Source organism: Equus caballus, chromosome 4 (genome assembly GCF_041296265.1).
Source record: "Equus caballus isolate H_3958 breed thoroughbred chromosome 4, TB-T2T, whole genome shotgun sequence".
NCBI lineage: Eukaryota > Metazoa > Chordata > Mammalia > Perissodactyla > Equidae > Equus > Equus caballus.
In genome coordinates this window covers 93336889-93360561 of record NC_091687.1, presented here as the reverse complement: position 1 = coordinate 93360561, position 23673 = coordinate 93336889, and the positions used below count along the sequence as shown (strand labels likewise).

At 48.1% G+C, this 23673-nt stretch overlaps 2 protein-coding genes across 8 annotated transcripts; one reads left to right on the top strand and one right to left on the bottom strand.

Moving 5' to 3' along the window:
- The first annotated feature begins 233 nt into the window (after positions 1–233).
- On the top strand, positions 234–20577 carry CYREN (cell cycle regulator of NHEJ). 7 transcript variants are annotated; one of them, XM_070265865.1, is made up of 6 exons: positions 242–372; positions 675–795; positions 1427–1592; positions 4481–4752; positions 5749–5824; positions 6759–13423. In XM_070265865.1, the coding sequence occupies exons 4-6, from the start codon at positions 4613–4615 to the stop codon at positions 7005–7007; spliced, it is 465 nt and encodes a 154-aa protein (XP_070121966.1). In that variant the 5' UTR covers positions 242–372; positions 675–795; positions 1427–1592; positions 4481–4612; the 3' UTR covers positions 7008–13423. The 7 variants fall into 7 exon arrangements, with proteins under 7 accessions (XP_070121967.1, XP_070121966.1, XP_070121965.1 ...); XM_070265866.1 differs by lacking the exon at positions 675–795 and having other exon boundaries at positions 234–372; XM_070265864.1 differs by lacking the exons at positions 242–372; positions 675–795 and adding an exon at positions 3431–3548 and having other exon boundaries at positions 797–1592.
- On the bottom strand, positions 7705–9238 carry TMEM140 (transmembrane protein 140). Its single transcript, XM_001500540.6, has one exon. It carries the CDS (start codon positions 9236–9238, stop codon positions 8681–8683), a length of 558 nt encoding a protein of 185 aa, XP_001500590.1. The 3' UTR covers positions 7705–8680.
- Positions 20578–23673: the final 3096 nt, after the last annotated feature.

Here is a 23673-nt window from a genome sequence, read left to right as displayed (position 1 = left end):
TCCTTTAAATGAAGACGACCAAGACTTTTCCATTTATAATTTTTCCCATCTTCTGCATTGAAATAGCAATCTTATTTACATCCCCCAGTTATTCTGTAGGACATTTAAAAAGTGGTCATGTGTTTCATTTGAGTAAGAAAATTCATTGTTGACCTTTTCTTCAAAGTTTTTTCTCAGTTGCTGTCTTATCACCCATCTTCTCAGTATGGTCTCCACAACTTGCTGAATGTCTTTAAGGATTGCAGAGCAACAAACAACACGTGGAAAGCCATGTCTTCTCTCATGTCTTTATGCCATGGGCTCAACACCCACCTGCCTCTTGTTTTGAGCTTGGCTCGCAGCTGGATGTGATTGAGGTTCCGCCAGGAGGGAGTATGTGGGGTTCTACAACATTGCCTAAAAACACGAAACCACAACGCTGTCTAAAAACATAACCCACACTAAACCCCATTAACCTCTGACCTTTGGAAATCAGCAAACACAGTATTACAGTGCTGTGGCCAGACCTGCCCGCTCCTGGCCTGTCTTTCCCCCGCTTTCACTCCACCCTTGAGTGCTTGTTAGGATGCATTCATCCTGGTGTTCCTCCCTGTCCCACCCCCTACCCGCTCCAGGATGAGCTCTCATCCTCCAATAAAGCATGTGAAACTTAAATTTACCTCTCCTTCCAATAGCTGCTCAGCCTCTATCCAAGAAAGCCAGTAAGAGCCTCCATTATCTTGGGCAAGAGCAGTATAGAAGAATGCCATCAAGCCAGCCCAGCCTCAGGCCTCAGAGCCTGCACACCTGGCACAGGTGTGGACCCTAGCTCTGGCCTGGGCAGCACGAGGGCCTCGGGGTGCTTTCCCTCCACTGTCCTGGGACCTGTCTGCACTTGCCCACTTCTGCTCAGGCCCCCTGAGCGCGGCATTCAAAATGCTTCATGGGGTAACTCCACCCCATCCAAATCCCACAGCTTGGGTTTCCTACTCCTGCTTGGGCTTCTCTCCCTTCAAACAGAAAGCTTTTTATGCAGACACTCAGGGTTCCTGCTCCTCAGACCTCATTTTTCAGCTGGCTGTGGGAAGAGGTTTTAAGGAGACAAATCAGGAGGGATTGGTTCTGCTAATAGCAAGTATTTTCTGTTCCTTTATTCACAAAACAAAATGATGCTTCTCCACCAGTTAGACTGGGGTTTGTCCTGGCTCACAGCTTGTGAGAGCAGAGGACCCTCGAGGTCAGTGGTTCTAACACCTTCATGGAACCGGAGGAGAAGCAGGGCCTGCCCCCTGGGTCACCCTCCTGAAGAGGCTAGAGGCAGAGCCTCGGTTCAACCTGCAACCAAATGGCCCCAGTGCACGGCAGCTTGGTTCTGTGATTTGAAACCATTGATTTATCTCCTTACACCTTGATCGATTTGTTTCCCTGGCCCAAACTACTTCCCTAGGATTGAGGATCGGTTTTCAAGACAAGAGGTGGAAGTGCTTCGGAGAAACCAAAGGCACCACGCAGTCGGAAGGACCTGCAGGCACGAGTCTCCAGACCTTGGATCGAGCTCCCCTGTCCTGTGCCTCTAATATATGGAGAGAAATTATTCTATTAGCTGACTTGTTGTAAGTCACACTCCAAATGGCTGTCAGGATAATTTCATGTTTTGGGGGGGCAGACTGTCAGTTCTGATCATCCTTTTGCCTCAGTGCGGTAGGAGAAGCTTCACCTATGACTGCTTGTGCTTGCCTTTTGAGTCGTGTCTTGGACCTGGGGGTTTCTTTGCCGGCCTCTTTTATGCTGCTTTAAGCTGTGAGTGTGATTTTAATTAAAACTAGATGCTGACCCCACATGTGAACCACAGTGCTCAGCATTGGGCTGAAAGCACACCGGTGGGGACACCGCGGCAGCTCTGTGGAGCCATCCTGTTCACAGAGGGGACGCGTTGGCTGCCAATCTGAATATTAAATATTAGAAAACACCTACTTCCTTTATTTTAAGATAACAAACATAAGCAGAGGCTTTAATTTCTCTTCCTGCACCCGAGGGGCTCACCTTTGCCCCCTCCCCCTGGGATGATGGCCATAGCAGGGAGCGTTGAACTTGGTTCCTGTGAGAATCCTGAGCTTTCAAAAATGCAGACCCGCACCCCAATTTCTGATTCTGGGGGCCTGAGAATCGACACTTTAACAAAGTCCGACCAGCAAACCTCAAATGAAGCCACTTCTGGGGACTGTTAAAAAATATTCTGTTAAAAAAAATTATTCATGCCGCTTGTTAAAGACGTTAAGGCAGACTTTATTTCAAGGGGGGCGCTACAATGGGATTTTACAGGGGAGGAGAGAGATCAGGCTTAACTTCCAACACAACAAGAAAAAGTGGGAATTTATAGCCGCGGAGCAGGATGGGGGTCAGTGGATGGAAGATTACTACTAAGAAGAAACATCAGGGCTAAGGGAGAATTTCGGCTAAACCGACTTCACAGGATTCTTGCTGAAGGTAATCTGGGTAATCAGACATCACCTGGGATGGTGGGGGATGAGGAACCCGGTCAGATTCGAGGGTGATCAGAATTGGAGGGTGGGGGCTCCTGGCTAAAATGACTTAGCAGGATTCTTGCTAAAATTGGACAGTGGAGAGAGGAGCAGGGAGCTCAAAAGTCAGGGCTGAGTTGAGAGTTCAGAGGAGACTAGAGTTCGGTCAAGGAGAGGCTGTCAGGAACCCGGACAGTGGGGTTACCCCGCCGCCGACCTCCCTGGCATCCGCTGGCGAGTCCCGGTCCGCGAGCGCGGACATCGGAGCTGCCTGCAGGGGGCGTAAGGGGGCCGCCGCGGGAGCAGGCGGCCGGGAGGCGGAAGTGCGAGACGGCGCGGGCCAGGGCAGCGCCGGGCAGGAGGTGCGTGCGGGTAGGGGTGGGTGCCGCCGGGCTCCAACGTCCAGGCAGGGCGCAGGGCGCCAGCACCGCCCCGTGTCTGCGCCCCGGAAGCCAGGAACGGGGCGCGGGCCAGAGGAGCGCGGTGTGCTGGACTGGGCTCGGCCGGGCCGCTGGGTGATGCCGGGAGCGCTAGGCCCCGGGCGGGCGGCCGGCCTCAATCTGCGGGCCGGGAGTCAGCGAGGCCCCGCGGGGATGTCCCCGTGCTCCCGGCCTCTCCCCCGCAGGTTGGCCCTGGTGCCGTCGCCGCCTGGGCGGCCCTGAGTCGGGGCGCGGGCCCTGGGGGCCCCCGCAGCGCCGGCTGTGCCGGGCTCTCGGGGCTCTGGCCAGCCCGGCTGTGCGCCCCCGCCCGGGGCAGAGCGGCGGCCCGCAGGCTCAGGATTTGGGGTCTGTAGGACCTGGTTGCGCGTCCTGGCTGGCTATTTCAGACTTTTTCGTGATCTTGTGCAAATTGCTAAATCTCAGTTTCTCGTTTGTAAAATGGGCTTAATAATGCCTGCCTTAAGATCAAATGTCTATCATCAACTGCAGCGCTGTGGCCGTGCGAGGCGGTTGGAGTGATCCTTAGAGGTGGGAATGACTTTTACCACTGCCTGAGTTGACACAAATGAGCTACATTGACAAAGGTCTCTCCCCTGTGGCCAGACAGGTTAGGATGATGTCCTGCTAATTTTTTTCTTAAGTTTTAACCATTCTAGGTGAGCAATAATGATGGAGTTATGTGTCAGAGAGGAAAATCTTATTCTTGGCTGATATTTTTCTAGGCAAATTATCTCTGCTCCAGTGAGATCCTCCCTAGGCAGGAGCCCTAAACCACTTTCACGGTTAACTGCTAAGTGGCAGGTAGAGAAATGCACCCTTTGAGTCACAGAGTGGGGACTGAGCTTTAGGTGGAAGCGCTGAGGTGCAATCTATTCAGGGTGGGGAGAAGAGAGGCCAAGTTAGATGAGGGGCTGCCCCAGCCCTTCTGGTTGCCACATCCGGGAGCCAGGCAGAGTTGTGGTCTCTGACCCCTACTGCTGACTAAAATCTGACCAGTCAGAAGTATCTTTGGATTAAGGGAAGGGGTGTTGGCCAATGAAACCTTATTGTGAATCAAAATGGCCTCAGGGTTTCTTGTAACCACACCAAGATAGAGGAAAGGAGAACTCTGGAGCTGGGGGAGCCAGGGGTCATTGAGAGATTTTAAGGGTAGGACAACTTGGGCACCCTGGGGACAGTGAGATCTGGGTGGAGAGGGAAAGAGGGGGCCGACTTCCTTTCGCCTGAGAGGGTGCTCATCCCTCTCTGCTCCTGCTTCAAATGGCTCAGTGCAGAGGCTACTGGAGGCATTTCTGGTTGGGCCTGGTGGCCTGTGTGGGGCCCCTGGCCCTGTGGCAGGTTGGAGGGTTGCTTCTCCTGAGCCCTCGGCCTGCCCACCGCCACACCTCCCACTTGATGCCCTGTCAATGGCCCGTCTGAGTCTCCTTGCTCCTGCTCACTGCCAGGCTCTCCTCTGGCCTGCACCGACCAGCAATTTCAGCTGATGACTGGAAGTATTCTGGCTTATCAGAATTCACTAGACTTTGTTCTTCTCTGTAGGAATTAAAGCTTGACTACCACTCAGGACAAAGAGACCTATAATCCCTGACGAGATTGGGATTTGCTGTCCTGAATAAGAAAAGCAAGTCAGGAAGCTTGGGCTCTGACTCCTCTTCAGGAGAGACTGGAAAGATGGAAGCTTTAAAATCTGGGAATAAAAAGAGGGTCCTTCCCACATGGATGACAGCCCAGGTGGCTGAGAAAAGAATGGTGCCAGTGAAGACCCCCAAGAGGAGGAGAATGGCAGCAGTGCCGGCGGCTGCCTCAACCAGGTGGGACAACTTCTGGTCAGGATCCTCCGGGGGAATCAGGAGGAAGGCGGGGTTGGGGGCGTCACAGTTGCGGGGCCCAGGTCTTCCATGTTGGCAGAGCAGCAAGGTGGGCGGGTGTTTCAGTCCCGAGACGTCTCTTCAGCTCTTATGAGGAGCATAGGCCGTGAGGGGCAGAGTGAGCAGTCCCCTCACACACAGGCGCCTGCTTCTGCCCGTTGGTGAACTTCCACCGTCAGGCCCTGGTGTGTCAGCTCCCAGGCAGTGGCTCCCCCTCCTGGGGTTACACACATTAACCAAGCTCTTGGACACCAGTGATCCAAATGTCAGTCTCCATTTGCAACAAAAATTGTGACCATCAACTGGCCAAGATAAGTGGGCCAGGTGGCCCTGTCTTCCTGTGGCAGGTCTCCAGGGACAGGCAGATGAGCAGCAAGTTGCTGGGCCAGCATGAAATCAGAAGCTCTGGGGCGGGTTAGTTGAATGATGGTAATTTTGGGGGTCTTCAGGCTGCCAAGGAGGGGATGTCCCTGCACTCTCCTAGCCAGGGCACCAGGCACTCAGTGCTGCCCTCTGGCTCTTCGTTTTCTAAGTTTCCTTAATGGACGTGCCTCCCTTTCTGATTGCTGCAGCCCTTCTTTACTGTGTTCACACATTCAGGTAGGTGTCAGTCAAGTCTTGGCCTGATGGTCTGATCTGCTCACATCCATTGTGTGTGGGTCAGTTTGACTCTCAGGAGCTGGCCATCATGCCCTATTTCCAGATCCCTGGGGGAGCTGGCAGAGGGTGGGAAGACCCCTACCACTGCCTCCATGAACCCCGTGCCAGTCACTGGTTACAAAGATGAGGAAGTCATGCCCATGCCCTGAGGAAGCTGTTGGTCTCCTCCCTAGTGGAAAGGCCCAGGGGATGCGACCCTCTTCTTGCTCTCCTTTTCTTCCTCCTTGTGAGACCTAAGACCCATCTGGCCCCAACTGTAGCTTCATGCCCTTGTTTCAGACTTCCTGCGGTGAAGACTGTGTACTGCATGAACGAAGCTGAAATGGTGGACGTCGCTCTGGGCATCCTCATCGAGGTAAAGTCAGCTGTGTCTTTTCTTCCTCTGATGACCAAAAACTCTTTACAGGCAGAAAGTGGAGTAGGCCTTGGTTAATGTCAGTCTCAGGTGGCCTTGGGAGCCCTCTCACCCGTTGGCCTGCTTCCGCCTGCGCCATGTCTAGCACTTCTCTCAGGTCACACTCCCCTTGGCCTGTCCCCCTGAGAGCTGTGCCCCGCTGGGCCTGGATACCTGGGGTAGATGTGGCTGTGAGAGGGAGAGCAGCCTCTGCGTTTGCGGTGACTCCGTGCTAGTGTGTATGTGGAGGGGACAGGAAACCTTTGCTTTGAAAGGGTCTCAGTCGGGAGAGATGACGTCTGACCACTGCACTTTGCCACTGCTCAAGTCTCCTGGTTTCCTGAAGCACATAATCATTGTCCCACCTTCGAGTTGCATAGTACTTTCTCGTGGACCAGGTGCTTTTGTGTATTGTACTGTCTCATTTAATCCTTGCAGTAACCTGGGGATGTAGTTATTTCGGACATTATCCCCATTTGGTAGATGAGGAGATTCAGGCTCAGAGACTTTCCCTTGTTAACAGCCAGTAAGTGACAGAGCTTAGGGCACACTGAAGTTTTGTATCCTGTGCTCCTTCCATTCTGTCAGCCTGCCCTTCCAGATAAGTTTTTTGTTTGTTTTGCTTTCATACTTGGCTATCCCTCAGGCCCCTGCCCGCCTCTCTCCTGAGCTGGTCTTGATTCCTTCAAGAGCTGGGATGGTGGTGGGGAGGTGGGGTGGTGGGAGGGGAGGAGTGGGGTGAAGGGAGGGTGGGGTGGGCACTGATTCAGGAGCGGTGCCTGACCTGGTGCCCTGCTGGCTTTACAGTTGCTTCTGGATATGTTCTGCGCCACTGACCAACACGTTAGGGAAATAAAATCCGTATGTTGTGCCTGCCATTTCTTCTACTCCGCAGGACCGAAAACAGGAAAAGCCCTCAGAGCAGCCAGCTCTGGCAGGCGCTGATAAGCCAGAGCTCTCCCCAGCCTGCTCAGCGTCACCCAGTTCTCCTGGGAGCACTGAGGACGAGGACAATGGGAACGACGCCCTTCCCCCAGGCCACAGCCCTTCTCAGGGGCCTGCGGGTTCTGACTCTGGCAGCAGCAAAGTCCCTGAGGAAGATGAGGATGTATTAAAGTACGTCAGGGAGATATTTTTTAGCTAAGGGACAAACTTCCCAGGACTTTCTGTCCAGAGCAGCTGCACGAAGCTGGGCTTCCCTCCCTGCCTGGGGACTGCCCCTGGGATGCCATGGCCTTCTCCTCCCACCTCCACCATCCCTGGGCTGGACAGATTCACCTTGGAGCAGAAGCCCCAGGACACTCTGGACCTTGGGAACTGAGGCATCAAAATGAGCTCCCATTGAATTCCTCTCTGCACTGTGCGCTCTCCCCCTCAGGGGTCTCAAATCCCAATTGTCTGTTTTATTCAGTTGCCAGGTTCCAGGGAAAATGAGGTCATGGTGGTCAGACTTATTGGAACCAGAGTCAACTTAATAAGTTTAAAGAAAAAAAAGCATGGCTGCTAGGTACACTGGAATTCCTATAACTTAGTCAGCATGATCTCTCCCTAAGGAGGAAGCCCATTTTAAAAATAGCTTCCCTCATGAGGCAACCAGTCAGCCCGTGAGCCCTCACTCATCCCACCTTGAAGGCAGACCTGCTGCCCTCAGTGCTCTGCCGTCTGGGAGCTTGCAGTTCAGCGTCTAGATTGGCAGCCTCCTCACCAATCAGACAGGCCTCCTCCCTGAGCTGCCACCTTTCTTCCACTTGGCGGCCTTGGCCTTCGTCCCTAGGCAGCTGTAAAGGGAGAGTGGGACAGGACCCCAAAGGAGATGCTAAGGACAAGAGATCACACCAGAGTCCATATTTCTGCCTCTGTATTCAGTGTGGCTTTTGACAGGCATAGAATGAGGCGATCATTTGCTGTACAGGTTTTCCAGTAGACAGGTGCTGAAAAATACGTGACATTCCCCAGTGTGTCAGTGGTGGACTGATATCCTTTCTAATTCTGGGGTGAGAGGTGGAGGATGCAGCAGGGGTATGTATGTGGAACCATTCGTCTGGTCACCTTCATCCCTGCCCAAGGATTTGGTATCTTCTGCTCTGAACTCCCAGTCTCTTTTTAGGAGTGGTTGACCAACTGACTACCCTCTGCCTGGCTTTGGGTCCAGGAGCCTTTTCAGGGGAACCTTCAAGCCACCAAAGCTTCTCTTTGTGCCCCTATGTTCTGTCTTCAGTGAATCCCTCGGAGATCATTCCTGGGCCTCTGGGAGTGGCAGCATGGCAGCATGGGAGAGGGGTCATCACATCCCACCCACCACGGGAGACAGGAGCTTGCTAACCAGGGCCCCAAGGACACAGAGGTGCTCTCTCTTACAGTGTTCCCAATTTGTCGCCATAAACCTTCAGAGGGCTTCAGTTGGGCATTTGGCAGATCATCCTGGAAATCTGGCCCCAGGACAGGAATCCTTATCTCCCCCCCATCCTGAGGATAAACTAAGAGTGGCTTGCTCAGATCAGTTAATTAAAGCATGAACTCTCGTGACAGTGAGCTACGTGGTTTTTAGAGTGTCCCTGGGAACCTTGCAAGTCCCAGAGGACGGACAACTCTACACTAAGAAGCCGCAGGTGCCCCAGCCGCCCTTTGTGCCTCTCAGCCTCTTTGACACTAGGTACCCCACCTCCTCTCTGGTGGGTCCCATCTGCTAGAGCTTGAGATCAGCATTAGCTATGAAACAGGATGGCTGAGAAGCCATACCAGCCCATGAATTCTCTGGCATGTTCTCTAGCATAGTTCACACTGAACCCTTGCAATCATGTAAGCCTTTAGACAGGACTAGCAGCTCTCAAGTTTGCTCTTGTCCTTTTCTGCCCTCTGAGGGAACACAACTGTGGCCATAAGCAAGAGGATGAGTAAAGCCTGGGCAATGCCCAGAGCTAGAAACCCAGGTCCTTGGAAGGAGAGTCTGACCCACTGCCATGTGCAGGTGAGGAAGAGGCCCAGGCCGCCGGCCAGCAGCATGGAGGACATCGCCAGGAAGCCCACTGCCAGCTGCCACTCTCCCCTGTTACTGTTGCACCAGCCAAGGAGGAGAGGCAGGGGGACAAAGAGGGTGAGAACCAGGGCCCCATACACGCCAAGCCTAGCCAGGGCGAGGCCAACCCGAGGCACCCCCAGGGCCTCCAGCTCAGGGAACTGGTAGCACTGTAGGGAGCCAGTGCCCTCGTTCCACAGGCAGAAGTTGTAGAAGCCGATTCTCAGGTTGGGCAAGTCAGTGAGGTTGCCAGCCTTCCAGAGGAGCGCGTAGAACAGCAGGAAGATGACCGTGACCATGAGGATCATGATGCCCAGGAACAGCAGCTGGTCACCCCGCCTCAGCCTTGGGAGGGTCATTTTCTCCTGCCCTTTGCAGGGCCGCCCTCCCAGGTACCTGAAGGGAAGTCACACCAGTGAGTGTCCAACTCTCCTTCTCTCCCTCCCAGTTTCTTCACAAGCTCATGTTCTCCCTTCTGGAATTCCATAAGAAACTGTGGCAACCCCCCGACCCCCACCACAAAGGACAAGAAATCTGAGGTAACCTACAGGCATGACCCACTTGATGAGTCATCAGCCGCCTTCTGGGCTGAGGTGGGGAGGAAAGGCTCTCCCAGGCAGCTCTGAATGCCTGAACGGGCTGACTGAATGCTCTGGCCAAAGGCGCTGCGGCAGCTTAAACACCACAAGCCACTGGAACCATTTGTGAGAGACTTTCTCAGATCCTTACTGAGGGGTGGCTTTGCCTGGGGTGAGGGAGAAGGCTCGCTGCTACTGGGACCTGAAAGAGGAGGAAGGTGCTGAAGGCCGGGGACCCAGGGTCCGTCACTTGCACCACCTGGGGAGCTGTAAGAATGACCATCGCTGGGCCACAAACCAGTCAGATCAGAACTTCTGACGTGTGTTCTAGAAACTCTGCCACTCACTCTAATGTGAGCCAGGGTTGAGGACCACTCCTAGACCCCCTGAGTTTACCTGCCCTACTCTGGGAACTCGTTACTGGGTTAAGACAAGACGCTGCCTGCTAATGAAGTCACATAGTAGTGCTCATTACTTTCTAAATGTCTACAATTTTTTCCTGACAACAGTAATATATGTTAATTATAGAAATCTTGGAAAATATTTTTAAAAAGAAAAAATGTATAAAAATAACCTTTTATCCTGCTGCATACATAGAACCACTGTTAATTTTCACCAATATTTTTTCCTATGTGCTGACGTATTTTTTAAAATCATACCATTGAACATAATGATTTTCTCACTGAATATTGTAAACGTCTTTTAAAGCTGTTAAATATTCTTCAAAAACATGGTTAATGGTTGCATAATAGTTCATGTCATAGATTATTCATTACACTATTGGACGGATTGCTTCCATTTTTCATAGTATGAGTGATAATCGAGGAAGACACTTGTATGATTCTTGTTTGGAATCCGATTTTTCCTTAGGCTAACTATCTAAAAGTGCAATTGTTGGGGCCAAGGGTAGAAATGTTTTTTAATCATTTTACTGCATATTGCCAAACTGATCTAAAGAAAACTTGCTAATTGTACTCCCTCTAGTAGTATATAGTACACATTGTATATCCTTATAATTTTTGAAACATCTTTTCACTACATTTTTAATCAGAAGGACTTCTCCCAACTGGCCTCTAAAACAGTAGTCTGCATACTATACCTTTGTATTTGTAAATTTTCCATTGTTAAATAAGACATCCTGAAGTGCCTAGGAACTCAGTGCTGCAAGCCTTAGGAGACACAAGGTGCCGCGGCCAAAATACAGCGTGGCATCCTCTCAGTGCGCCAGCCAGGAGCGCCAGGAGGATCTGTCTGACCACACCCCACATTTGTTCCACAAGAACAGAAAGGGAGCAAATGGAAAAAAAGAACCTAGTATGAGGAAACAGGATGTGGGACAGGTGAGGGAGAGGGCGATGTCTTAGTCCATTCGGGCTGCTGTAACAAATTACCATAGACCGGATGGCTTGAAACAGCAGAAATGTATTTCTCACAGTTCTGGAGACTGGCAAGTCCAAGATCAAGGCACTGACTGATTTGGTGTCTGGTGAGAGCCCACTTCCTGGTTCCCAGATGGCTGTCTTTTTGCTGTGTCCTCACATGGCAGAAGGGACAGGGAGCTCTCCAGGGCCTCTTTTATAATGGTACTAATCCTATTCATGAGGGCTCTGCCCTTGACCTCCCAAAGGCCCCAAGTTGAGCGCGAATAATGAGCATAAAGATTTACCACTGACTCTTGGCAGAGACCTGGGGATGTTGCCTGGGGTGAGGCAGCTGCCTGTTAGAGCAGAAACATAAACCCAGGCATGCAGCGAGGGCCTGAATCCATGCTGCCACCACCTAACCACGGTCCCCTGCCCCTGGCTTCTCTTTCAGGGGAGCTTGGTGGGAAAGCTCTGAAATGTCAGAGTGGGGCCCATGTTAGTGGGGGCCCTGGGAGCTACCCCTCTGAAGCACTTATCGGTCAATCTTTGAAGCTCTGAATTAGTTAAAACCCAAGAGGCTGTGAAGGCCCCCCATTTGACTGTAGTTGGGAGATTCTTGGAGCAATGATGCTGCTACAGAAAGATTCATCAGGTATAAAAAAAGCTATCTTTAGCCTATAGGTTATTAGACTGGTATAATGAGAAGTTTTAACCAGTCCAGCCTGCAATATGGGAAAAATTTCCAACAGGAACCTATTTTCTATGGTTTTGCATATTTACCAAGTGTTTGTAAAAATCTATACAGTTTTAACGGCTTTAGGTATTTCAAGGGGTAGAATGGACTTCCAGGACTGGAACCCTGATTTCTACCATTGTGCAGTAGGAAATAAGGTTTGACTTGCCTCCATCGTCCAGGATCCAATAGGTTGGGAGTTGGGGGTGACTATATAAATGTTCCCTTTTATTGCTCCTATTTCAAGCCTGTTACACTTGGGTTCAAAAAAATCATCATTATTCAGCATTTTTGACTTGAAAACAGAGCTCAATTAGAAAAGAGTCACGGAGGAGACTGCATCACCACCTCACAAGGCAGCTCCCCCAGGCGCCCAGAGCCTTTGTTTTCAACTTCCTCCTTTTCTCTCAGTTGACCTTTTGGAAGTTGTCAACAGATAGTGAAACAAAATAAAACTGGAGCCCAGAAGCACAGGAGTAGGCATGTGGAGGAGGTGCCGGTCCCTGGTGTCCTCTCTTCTCACCTCTGTCTGTGCAGAGAGTTCAGTCCTAACTCCTGTGCCTTCTGCTTTAGGCTCACCACCATCGCACAACTTAGAACTGGAACTTGCAATTCTCTAGTGAGGCCCTGCCCTCTTTGGTCTTCTACTATTGCTCTGCTTAGTCCAGTATCTGCTCAGCTGTCCCCCTTCTGTCTGCCCACCTCTCAGCCACTCCCCAACTCCTAAAGTCCTACCCTGATTTCTGCCTCTTTAGATCCTAACTTTTCACCAGCTTTCCTGGACTACTGATTTAGCCAAAAGCTAGAACTCTCTGCTGCCACCAGCTGTAATCTCCCCGAGAAACAGTCTTCATCTATTTTGCTATCCGTTTTATCCCCAGAATGGTGCCTGATACACCGTAGGAACTCATATTTTTTTGAATGAATGAAAATAGCGTGTAGTATCCTTCACTTATTTCATGTACATATCTTACATGTGTATCTTAACAAGAAAGCAAAGCTTCTTGAGGTGAGGGGCCATGTTTTATGTCTCACGAATATTCAAGTGTTGGGATGGCTTCCACACACTTCCTATTGGAAATATGGACAGACTTCAGGAACTCATGGGTGGAGAGGTCGGAGGCTAACCCTAGTTTCTTTTTCTAAATGTTTTGCAGTGAAAGTATATGGATATTTGGTTAGAAAACCCCATAGCACTCTTCTCCTCTGCTGTCAAAAGAGCCTGCCCTGTTTTTTGTTGTTGTTTTTTTTTTTTTCGGCTTTTAACAATTCTAGTAATCACATCCTCACCACAATGAGCTTTTTAATTCCTTTTAATGATAAGCCTGGGTTTCCTTCAGAGAGCAAAAAAGAAGACTGCTGAGTCACTGCTGCCATTTTTAGGTGAACTTTTTCCTGTTTATAATAAAGTAATACATGCTGATTATAGAAAAATATGTGAAAGTATGGAGAAAAGACTGAAAATCACCTATAACTTCATGTCATAGGAATAACCACTCAACATTTCCTTTATAATATTGTTTTACATAGTTGGGATCACGTAAATATGTGTTTATATCCCACTTTGTAAACATCATTATTGTGTGAATATTTCCCTATGTCACTAGAAATGTTTCCTAACGATACTTTTAATGGTTCCATATAGCTATATCATAGTTTATATATTATGTTTTATGACATCATTGTGTAATATTATAAATAATGCTATGGCGAATGTGTTTGTGAATCAATTTATCCTTCCACAAGCAGTTTAAGAGAATATTCCTCCCCAACGGAATCTTCTCAAGTCTTTTAACCTCTGATAATGACAAATGACATATCATTGTTATTATTTTTCTTTAATGAGTAAAGTGAAGCATTTTTCAAGTGTTTGTTGACCATCTATGTTTCTTCTCTTGTGAAGTGCTATCAGTTCCTTTTTTTCTTTTTATCATTTTGAGTTTTAGTGTTTGTCAGTCTATATGAGCTCTTTAGAAATAAAGGCTGCTAGCCTTTTGCCATCCTAATTGTCATAATAAAGCTTAACCCTTTTGCTGCACTAGGGCCCCTGGACCAAGACACAGATTTAGACTCTAAGTCTGTGTGTTGACTTGATGTTCGTCATTTGAGAGCCCCAGGGGAGCAAGTTCCCAGGGAGGGAAACAGAAGGAAAATATTCTCAGACTATTCATTTGAAGCAGGGTTTTTGTCTGTTTGATTTGTTTTTGTTTTTAGTTTAAGCACTTCTGAAATTTTCACGCTGATGGGATGGTGGCTGAAGAGACGCAAACATCCTATCCTGTTCTACTAAATTATGCTCTTGTCGGTTTCATATTCAAACAGTGAAATTTTCATGAGGTTGTGTCTGAGGGAAGCCTGGAATTCTGGCAGATTGTTGCAATGAAAAGTCCCCCTGACTGTACACCATGCTGGGTGACAGGGCCTCAGGCTGTCCAGGCCCAGCGTGCAGGATACCCAGCAGGCAGAGAACCCATGATCAGAGAGCTTTTTCCCAGCGCAGGTTTGCGTTCTGGCCTGGCTCTGAGTAGGAACTACTCCTTGCCTATATCAGAGGTACTCCTTGAATATAAGGAACACTTGAGAAGGGTTGAGTGAGCAGGGAGGCCATTTCTTGCTCTTGACACTTATTTACTTAAGATGGCTGAAGTACCGCTTGCTCTCTTGAGTTGCAGAATCAAAATGAACTTTACCAACTGCCCATATACCTTTGTTCCTCTTCATAGAGGTTTGTAGCTCCAATCTCCATCTCCCAAGCGGACTTTGTGCCTTTTTCTTATATGCTAAAATATCGATCTGCTGGTCTAGTGGGTAAGATTCGGCACTCTCACCACCACAGCCTGTGCTCGTTTCCTGGTCAAGGAACCACACCACCCGTCTGTCAGTTGACATACTGTGGCAGCTGCGTGTTGCTGTGATGCTAAAAGCTATGCCACTGGTCTTTCAAATACCAGCAGGGTCACCCATAGTGGACAGGTTTCAGCAGAGCTTCCAGACTAAGAGAGACTGGGAGGAAGGACCTGGCCACCCACTTCTGCAAAATTGGCCATGAAAACCCCATGAATAGCAGTGGAGCACTGTCGATACTCAGTGCCAGCAGTGAGAGGATGGCACAAAGAGACCAGGCAGGGTTCGCTCTGCTGTCCACAGGGTCACTAGGGGTTGGAATTGACTCGACGGCACTAACAACAACAGAAATATCTGTAGCTTAGTCATTGTATAACTGTTGTATACAAATCTTGATCATACACTTATTTTATAAGCTCTAATTTGTCACTGCTCCTAATCAGGGTTTTACATATTACATTTTCATCTTATCCAAATATTTGAGATCCCCACAAATTCCCTTCTCCTCTACTTCGTCTTATACAAAAACAACCAAAAAACTCCAAAAAACCTCATTCTGTTTTTTCAATTCATTCTTCCTGCCTGAATGTCTAATGATATTCAGTGAGCAGACTTTATCCAGAGCTGGAGTTTATTCACTCTCTTCTTGAACCATTTACCCGAATTCACCTGCGGTGCCTCTGTCACAGGTAATGCCCTGAGGCCAGCCTCAGAGAGCACCCCTACACTGGCTTTCCTATCAGGTGACCGCTCATCCACAAGCAGTGGAAATTCTGTTTCATTCATTCAGTGGTTAATAAACCCTTACAGCTTGCCCACTGGAGAGGAGTGGGAGTGCCACCAGAGAATGTCCCGTTTAGTTAGACTTGCTTCTCTAGGAGGGTGGTGACTAGACTCTGGCACATGTGAATTCCTTCACCAGGAATAATATATGCTCTCCCTGGAGGTGTGTATATGTTCTGGAGCTTGCCACCAAGGATGACTCTTGCTATCAAGGGTGCCCTCTTTTCATGGCAACATTAACAATAACTTGACATTCTTCCTGTCTCTTTAGGAACCCACGCTGTTACTGCACGTGACCCCTCTTGGACCTCCTCTCTTATTCTCGCTCCCCCTCTCTCCCTCAGCTCCTTCTACATTGGTTTCTTTGGTATTTTCTAAAAGCTTTAGGCAAGCTCAGGACATTTGTACTTGCCATTCTCCCTGCCCGGAATCCTCTTCTATTAGTTACATGTCTCCCTCTCTCGCCTCCCTTGGGTCTCTTCAAATGTCCCCTTCTCAGTGAGGCAGTCGCTGGTTAGCATTTTAAAACTGTAACAGCCCCGTCCACCTCAACAGCACCCAGCACCCGGGACCCCTGTGCCCCTGCCCTGCTCTTCTTCCGTAGCATTTATCACTGTCTAACATTCTAAATATTTTATTTACTGTCTCTCCTCCCCACCCCTAGTCGAATGTAAACTCCATGAGGGCAAGGATTTTTGTCTGTTATGCATATCTATGGCTGGCTGGCTGTCTATCTATCATCTACCTATCTATCAAAAATCTGTCTTTTACTGTTATAGCCCCAACAACCAGGACTACCTGGCCCATAGTGAGCAGTCAATAGATACCTATTGGATGACATATGAATGGCTGAATGAACGTCAGCAATGGCACACAGAGCTTCTCTATAGCTCCTCCTCTGTTTATTTTTTTGACATGCTTCTCTGTCCTAGTTCTCTATCTTTTGGTCCTTCTCTGTTCTTTTTTCTTCCCATTTCCTAAATATAAGTTTTCCACAAGGTTCCTCTCTTGCTCAGATGGGTCATGTAAGGCTACAGCTTGAAGAGTTGAACATTTTGAGACCACTTGAGAGAATGGACACTAGATGGTGACAGCTGAGGTCAGAGGGCAGCAGCTCCCTCCCTGACCCGGCATCACTAGAGGGGTCGCTACCGTGGCCTTGAGGGCTGCCTGGTAGAAGTTTTCTGTTGTCAGGCATTACACATTTTGCAAATTTTGCAGAACAGAAGCTTGAAAGAAAAAATAGGTAGGTTATTAGGTGGTTATCAGCTACAAATTCATCTCCTGTCCTTTCTTTTCACTAATGATTTAAGAAAGCTATAGGGGACTAGAGAGGGAAGAACTCACTTCAAGAATTCTCTTTGATCACTGGAAGGGGTCTAAGAAGGAAGCTAATTTGACTGAGGCCTTATTAGTAATTAAAAACTGACCTCAAAATCTCTGGTGCATTTGCTCTGTGCCAGGCTCTGTGCTAAGCATTAGTAGGTACTATCTTATTAAGTTCTCATGACAACCCTATGGGAGCAGATTCACTATTATTGTGTCCATTTTCAAGAGAAGGAAACTGAGGCTTAGTGAGGATCAGCAACTTCCCCACGTTCACACAGCCAGTGTTGGTGAGGTCTGTCAGGCAGGACTGTCGTAATCACGGTAGGAATCTGCCTCTACTGTGCACGACCCTGCAAGGCCTGCAGGACGTTATCATTATTCACACTCCATGTGGTAGAGACAGTGTGGAATAATGGTTCTGGGCATGTTTGAAGCTGTGTGTTTGGGTTCAAATCCCAGCTCTACCATTTACTAGCTATGTGACCTTAGTTACTTAACATCCCTGTACCTAGTTTTCTCATTTGTAAAAGGGGTATAACAATAGAAATTATTTTGTAGATGTTATAGAAATTAAATGAGGTAATTTATGTACAGCACATGGGACATTACCTAGTAAATACTATTTTAATTATCATCATCATCGAGAGGAAACTGAAGCTCAGAGAAGTTAAGCCCAGGCCACCCGGCCTGTCAGCGTGAAATTCTAGGGGAGACAAATAATGCTGGAGTTTATTAACAGGGCTTCACTGGAGGACCTGAACTCCAGGAAGCTGTCCTCGTTGAGGTCTGGTGGTGAGGACTGCAAGATGCAGCCATTATGTAAGGATGTGGTGGTAAGAGTATGGAGCCAGCCCATGTGGGTTTGTGTCACTGTTCTGTCACTCACAGTCGTGTGACTTTGGGCATATCACATAGCCTCCCCGTGCCTACATCCTCATCTGTATGCATCTGCTGGCCTGTTCCTGGGGACGTTGTGAGACTGAAGTGAGTTAATCTTATCCCTACAAACACACTGGTGCCTGGCACTTGGTACATACGCTGCGCCTGCTCTGATGATGCTGATTTGGGGGGAGAAAGGGAAAATGAGGGAAGAGCGAGGCAGAGGGGGAGGGCTGGGAGTGTAGCATGAATGGAGAGAGAAGTGAAGCCCTGGGAAGAAAATACTAGCATATAAAGCCAGAAAAATAGACTCTGACAGGGTAGAGAGCCAGGCTGAGTGCCTGCTTGCCAGACGAGGCTGCCAGCCCATACTAAAATCTCTCTCTGGCTGAACACATTTAGGATTAGTGTGATCATGGTTTGGGTGTGGCTCTGACAAAAAAAAAAGGGAAGAAGAAAGGGAAATGCATCATGTTTCCTTTGGCAGAAACCAAAGGTTCTTGTTTTTGAAAACCCAGCCACAGCAGTGTTTCCCATGTATTTAGGTTGTGGCAGCAGCCTGGGGGCCACGGGGGCGCAATGCAGGGCCAGGCCTCCCAGCAGCATTTAAGGAATGCTGTGCCATTGGATTCACTTAACTCTTCCATGTAAATAAAAACAGCTTTACCAGCAGAAATATGACATCAAGAGACTGCAATATAGTCAGAGGCATCAGTCCTGCTCCCTCCACATGCAACTAGCTATTGAAATAGGCTGTTTAAATGGTTCCATTAATTTTAACCTGCTATTTGTTCAGTTGTTTTGTTGCTTATTAGCCTTTGCTAGCTGCAAAAAAAAAATTTACAAGGAGAAAAAAGTCCTTAAAAACAAGAAAATGCCTACACCTTGGAACCCACTGTCATTTGGTTTTTATTGGTGGAGCTCCACAGTCAAGTTTATGGGAGGCCAAGATTCACAGGAGCCGAAGCAGAGTTTGAAGAAAACAGTACTAGAAATGAGCAACTGCCCTTGGCTGTCACTCTTGGTTCTCCTGCTGCAGCCCTCTCTCCTATGATCACGATGGAGATTCACAGTCCCCCTCTACTGATGATCAGGATTTCATCCTGTGGCTCCATCCTGATACATTCTGTAGGATTCCCTGAGTCACAGGCCCTGGGGAATCAGTAACACACACAGAAAACCAGGTGCCACCTTCGCGAGCTTGCGCTCTAGTTGAGGAGATAAACACCCAACATATATTCTAAAAAAGATAATTACAGAGGCCAGCTCCATGGCACAGTGGTTAAGTTCAGCACCCTCTGCTTCATTGGCCTGGGTTCAACGGTTCTGATCCTGGGCGCAGACCTACACCACTCATCAGCCATGCTGTGTCGGCAACCCACATACAAAATAGAGGAAAGCTTGGCATAGATGTTAGCTCAGGGCTAACCTTCCTCAAGTTGGGGGGTTGGGTGGAGAAGAAGATTGGTAACAGATGTTAGCTCAGGGAGAATCTTGCTCAGCAGAAAAAGATAATTATAATTTTTGCAAAGGTTTGGGAAGGACATAGGATGAAGGAAAGGAGAGAAACTGGCAGGAAGAAGTGATGAGTCTAGGAAATGTCTGCAAAGGAGACATCTGCTTTGAGGCTGAGGGATGTGAAACGGCCATCCCTGGTCTGGGCCAAGAGAAGAGCCTTCCAGAAAGAGAGTGCAGTAGTTTTGTTTTGTTTTGTTTTTGAGGAAGATTAGCCCTGAGCTAACTGCTACGAATCCTGCTCTTTTTGCTGAGGAAGACTGGCCCTGAGCTAACATCCGTGCCCATCTTCCTCTACTTTATATGTGGGACGCTACCACAGCATGGCTTGCCAAGCGGTGCCATGTCCACACCCGGGATCCGAACTGGTGAACCCCGGACCACCAAAGCTGAACATGGGCACTTAACCACTGCGCCACCAGGCTGTCCTGAGAATGCAGTAGTTTTAAACACCCGCTTGGGAGAGGAACAGACCTGAGGTCAGGGAGGCTGCAGCCCAATGACTGAGGAGAGGGGTTGAGATGAGGCTGGACAGGTGAGCAGAAACAAGCTCCCTGAGACCTTGTAGGCCAGGGTCAGAGGTCGGGATTATATCCTTCTAGCCAAGCACTCCATTCACTCTTGCCCTACTCCCTCAGACATCAGGAGCTAGGCCCCCAGATGGGGGGCTGAAAGTGCAGACAGGAGCTGAGTCAGGGATGAGTGCAGCAATGCCAGGCGTTATGACAATTCTGCCGAGCAGCCTGCTGGAAAGACCAAGGCCTATGAAATGCAGTTTGCACCTAACAGTCAAAAGAAAAGTCGAGGAGGAGGTAAACAACAAGGGACAGTCACGAGACCTAGACCTTAACTTCTGCAAAAGGTGTTTGAGAGTCGGCTGGAAGAGAGGTTAAGTTTTCCACAAACTTCACCTCCATCGCCACCAGAGAGGATGTGGTTCTCACCTGGAGAGTTTGTAATGCTTTGAAATGGCTTCAAACCACGCCAAAATAACTCAAAGAAAGCAAAGCACAGACAAATGGAGTAGCAGACACTAGGGGGCCTCCCCGTGCACCCCTCACGCCAGTATTGGGAACCTCGGACAGCTTTCCCCGGCCACTGCTGGGCTCAACCACTGCGGCCTTCTGCTTCCCGACGTGCTGGGCGCAAGGGCAGAGATGGCGTTCCTCGCGTTCTCTGCTCTGTCCGGAGACTGTGCCGTCAGCACCCCCACCTCCCTACCGCTGCCATGTGGACAAAAGGTACCTGTCCTAATAAAAACGCTGGGGACCTGGGGATTCACTTCCCAAAGTCTACTGAAGGCTGGGTTTGAGCCAATAAAGTGAATTCGTATATCAGGACCCACAAAATGGGGGCCGTCCTAGTGGCCCTGCCCACCCAATCGAATCCAAGTCAGCCTGCCCCCGAAGCTGCTGCCAGGAAACCTAACATACGCCAATCACAATCCTCCAACTCAGCGTGAGCCAGCTCACGTGACCCTAGAAGAGCGGCCCTGCAGCCTACATGGAAGGCCTGGACTCCCAGCCCATCAGGTGTGCCAGGTGACCTCTCCCCACGCTCTGTAAACGTGCTCTTGCCCCGGATCCCTCTGGAAGAGTCTCCGCTGCCTGTGCGGACTTGTACTTCACCCGTCCCTAGATTGTTTTCCCTTGAATAAAGGCGCGAGTAACCTCGTTACCAAATTGTTTTACTTTTGGCATTTGACAGAGCTACAGCTGAGGGGGTGTGAGCCCAGGGGTACAAAGTAAAGCTCTGCAAGATCTCAGGTGCTCATGAGAGCATACTGTCCACATATTTGAAGATGGAACTTCCAAAGATATTTGTTGTATTTATTACTTCACTTTAAGATGTATCGCTTGGAGGCCTAAGGCAGGCCAGAATCCGTGAAGCAGGAGCCAGCTCCCAGGTAAATTCCTAGAAATAACTCGGGGTCGGGGGATGGGGATTGGGCCAAATAGAACAGAAGGCAGGGGTACTGGACCAACTGCTCGAGAGAGGAGAATGTCTCAGAAAAGCCCTATATGTGAAGTTAATATGCGATAAAAGTGGCATCATAATTAAGTGGAAGAAAGGGTTTTTCATTAACTAATACTGAAGCAACTGATTAGTTAACTGAAAACAAAACTATTGCAGGTCCTCATGTCACTCCACATACCAAAATAAATTTCATTTGGATCTACGAGTGAAATGTAATGAACCGATTTTTTAAAAGATCTAGAAAAAGGTAAATATTTGATTTATGAATGAGAAAGAACACTCTGAACTTAAAAGCAAATTGAAACTACAAAGAAAAAATTTTACAGATTTAACTATTTAAAATATTCATTTCTGTACAACCAAAACAATATAAAAGTCAGTGAGCATGGAAAACATCTGCAACAAATATGAAATGATTAATATACCTGACATATAAAATGTTCATGCAAACAGATAAAAAAATTAACCCCCATAAAAATGGACAAGGACTATGAAGAGATATTTCACAAAAGAAGAAATGCAAAGGAGTTAACTGTAAAAAACTGTTTTTTCCTCCTCTGTACTCTCCACCAAATGTGTGGGAGTTTTCCCCCACCAAGCAATTCTCTTTGACACATAGATGGCCTACAATTTAACTTAATTCTGACACTATCTACCTGGAGTCAGCATCAGATCCCACAGTTTAAGGACTCAGTCCCACAAGATGTTCCCTACCTGCCTTCAGATGCCAATCACAAGTCTTGGTTGTGATTTGTGCTTCTGACCAACCAGCTAGGGAGGTTCCCATGACCCTTCCTTGGATTTGATTAATTTGCTAGAGTGGCTCACAGAGCTTAGGAAAACAGTTTACTTACTAGATTACAGGTTTGACATAAAAGGATACAGCACAGGTAGAGTTAGATAGAAGAGATGCATAGGGCAAGGGATGGGGGAAAGGGGCGGGGAAGCTTCCATGCCCTTTCCAGGCATCACCTTGCCAGCACTTCCGCGTGTTCACCAACCCGAAAGCTCTCTAACCTTGTACTTTAGGGATTTTTATGGACGCTTCATTACATAGGCATGATTGATTAAATCATCATTGGTGATTGAACTCATCTCCAGCCACTCACCTCCCTGGAGGTTGGGAGTGGGGCTAAAAGTTCCAACCCTCTAATCACATGGTTGGTTCCCCTGGCAACCAGCCCCCATCCTTAGAGACTTTCCAAAAGTGACCTCATTAACATAGACTCAGATGTGGTTGAAAGATGTAGTTATAAATAAAAAAGATACCTTTAGCCCTTTATCACTTAGGAAATCCAAAAGTTTTAGGAGCTCTGTGCCAGATATGGGGCAAAGACCAAATATATATTTCTTACTATAAAGCACTATATCACATCAACATTACATACCTTATGTAATGTAATCAAAGATCTGCCAAGTAAAATAATCTATGAGTTTCCCTATCAAAACTGCAGATAAAAACACTTGAGGGTCCGCCCAGTGGTGTAGTTTACGTGCTCTGCTTCAGAGGCCTGGGGTTCACGGGTTGAGATCCTGGGCATGGACCTAGCACCACTCATCAAGCCATGTTGTGGTGGTGTCCCACATAAAACAGAGGAAGATTGGCACAGATGTTAAAACCCTTGACACCAAGAGTGCAGTAAAACTGGCATTCTCATCCAATGATGGTGATGTGAAAATTCTCATAAACTTTCTGGGAGGCAATTTGGCATATCTTTTTGGCCAAATAATTCCACTTATGAGTCTGTCCTAAGGCAGCAATCAGAAATGGAGTCAATGATTTCTGTACAGGTATGTTCATCACCGTATTACTTTGGCAAAAAATTGGAAGCAATTTGAATGGCCAACATTAGAATTAAATTGTGACCTATCAGGGTAGTGAAGTTCTATGCAACCTTTAGAAAAACCAGGTCTAAAATCATACTCTAGTACAACTGTGAGAAAGACACTAACGAAATATTCTAAAATGTTAATGTTAGCCCTGGTATCTCTGTGTTATATTTATGAAAAAGTGAAATTATAGAACAAATAAACATAAAACCTTAGTAATTAGATAAAGCAGGGAGTAAGCTGGAAAGAACAAAGTTGAGAAAGGGGAATATGTGAAAAATTGAAAGGAGAACATCATGTTCCATAAACTGACGCTCAGATCCAGGACTTAGGGAGGGACAGGAGGGAGGGAGAAGATACTGAAAAATGTCCTTTCATCGTCATGAGGGAAGAAGGAACCACATACATGCATGTATTTTGTTTTCCTTTCCCAAAGAAGCCTTTGGTTTTACAGGTGAAGAAGCATAATCAAAGTTATCAGGAAAAGAGCCCACACTTAAAAAAAAGTCTTTTAAGATGTGTACCAACAGAACTAAAATCCCACTATGAATTTCCATCAAGGTGTGAGAAGCAACGTAGTCCAATAACATAGTGATCTGCTTTTGTTTGGCTGCCTTTTTCTGATGAACAATCTACTTTGCACACCACAAACGTTTATCTGTACAGACTTTGTGCAAGACCCTACTGCCCACAGTTATCCCTGTGTGCTTCTAATCAGTTATACTGGCATTACTCTTACCATTTTTGAGGCTGGAGACACACAGGGTGATGCTGAAGGGAGGGAAGGCAAGCAGAGAGTATGAGGGTAGATCATACATGGGAGGGCCACAGACAGTGACTACCAATAATTTCCCCATGCCCCTTGCTAGAACGTGAAAGGTCTGAGGAGAAAACAAACTCGTCTTACAAAGTGGCAGGCATCTGGGCAAGCTGCACTGCACGCAGAGGAGGTACTTACAAAA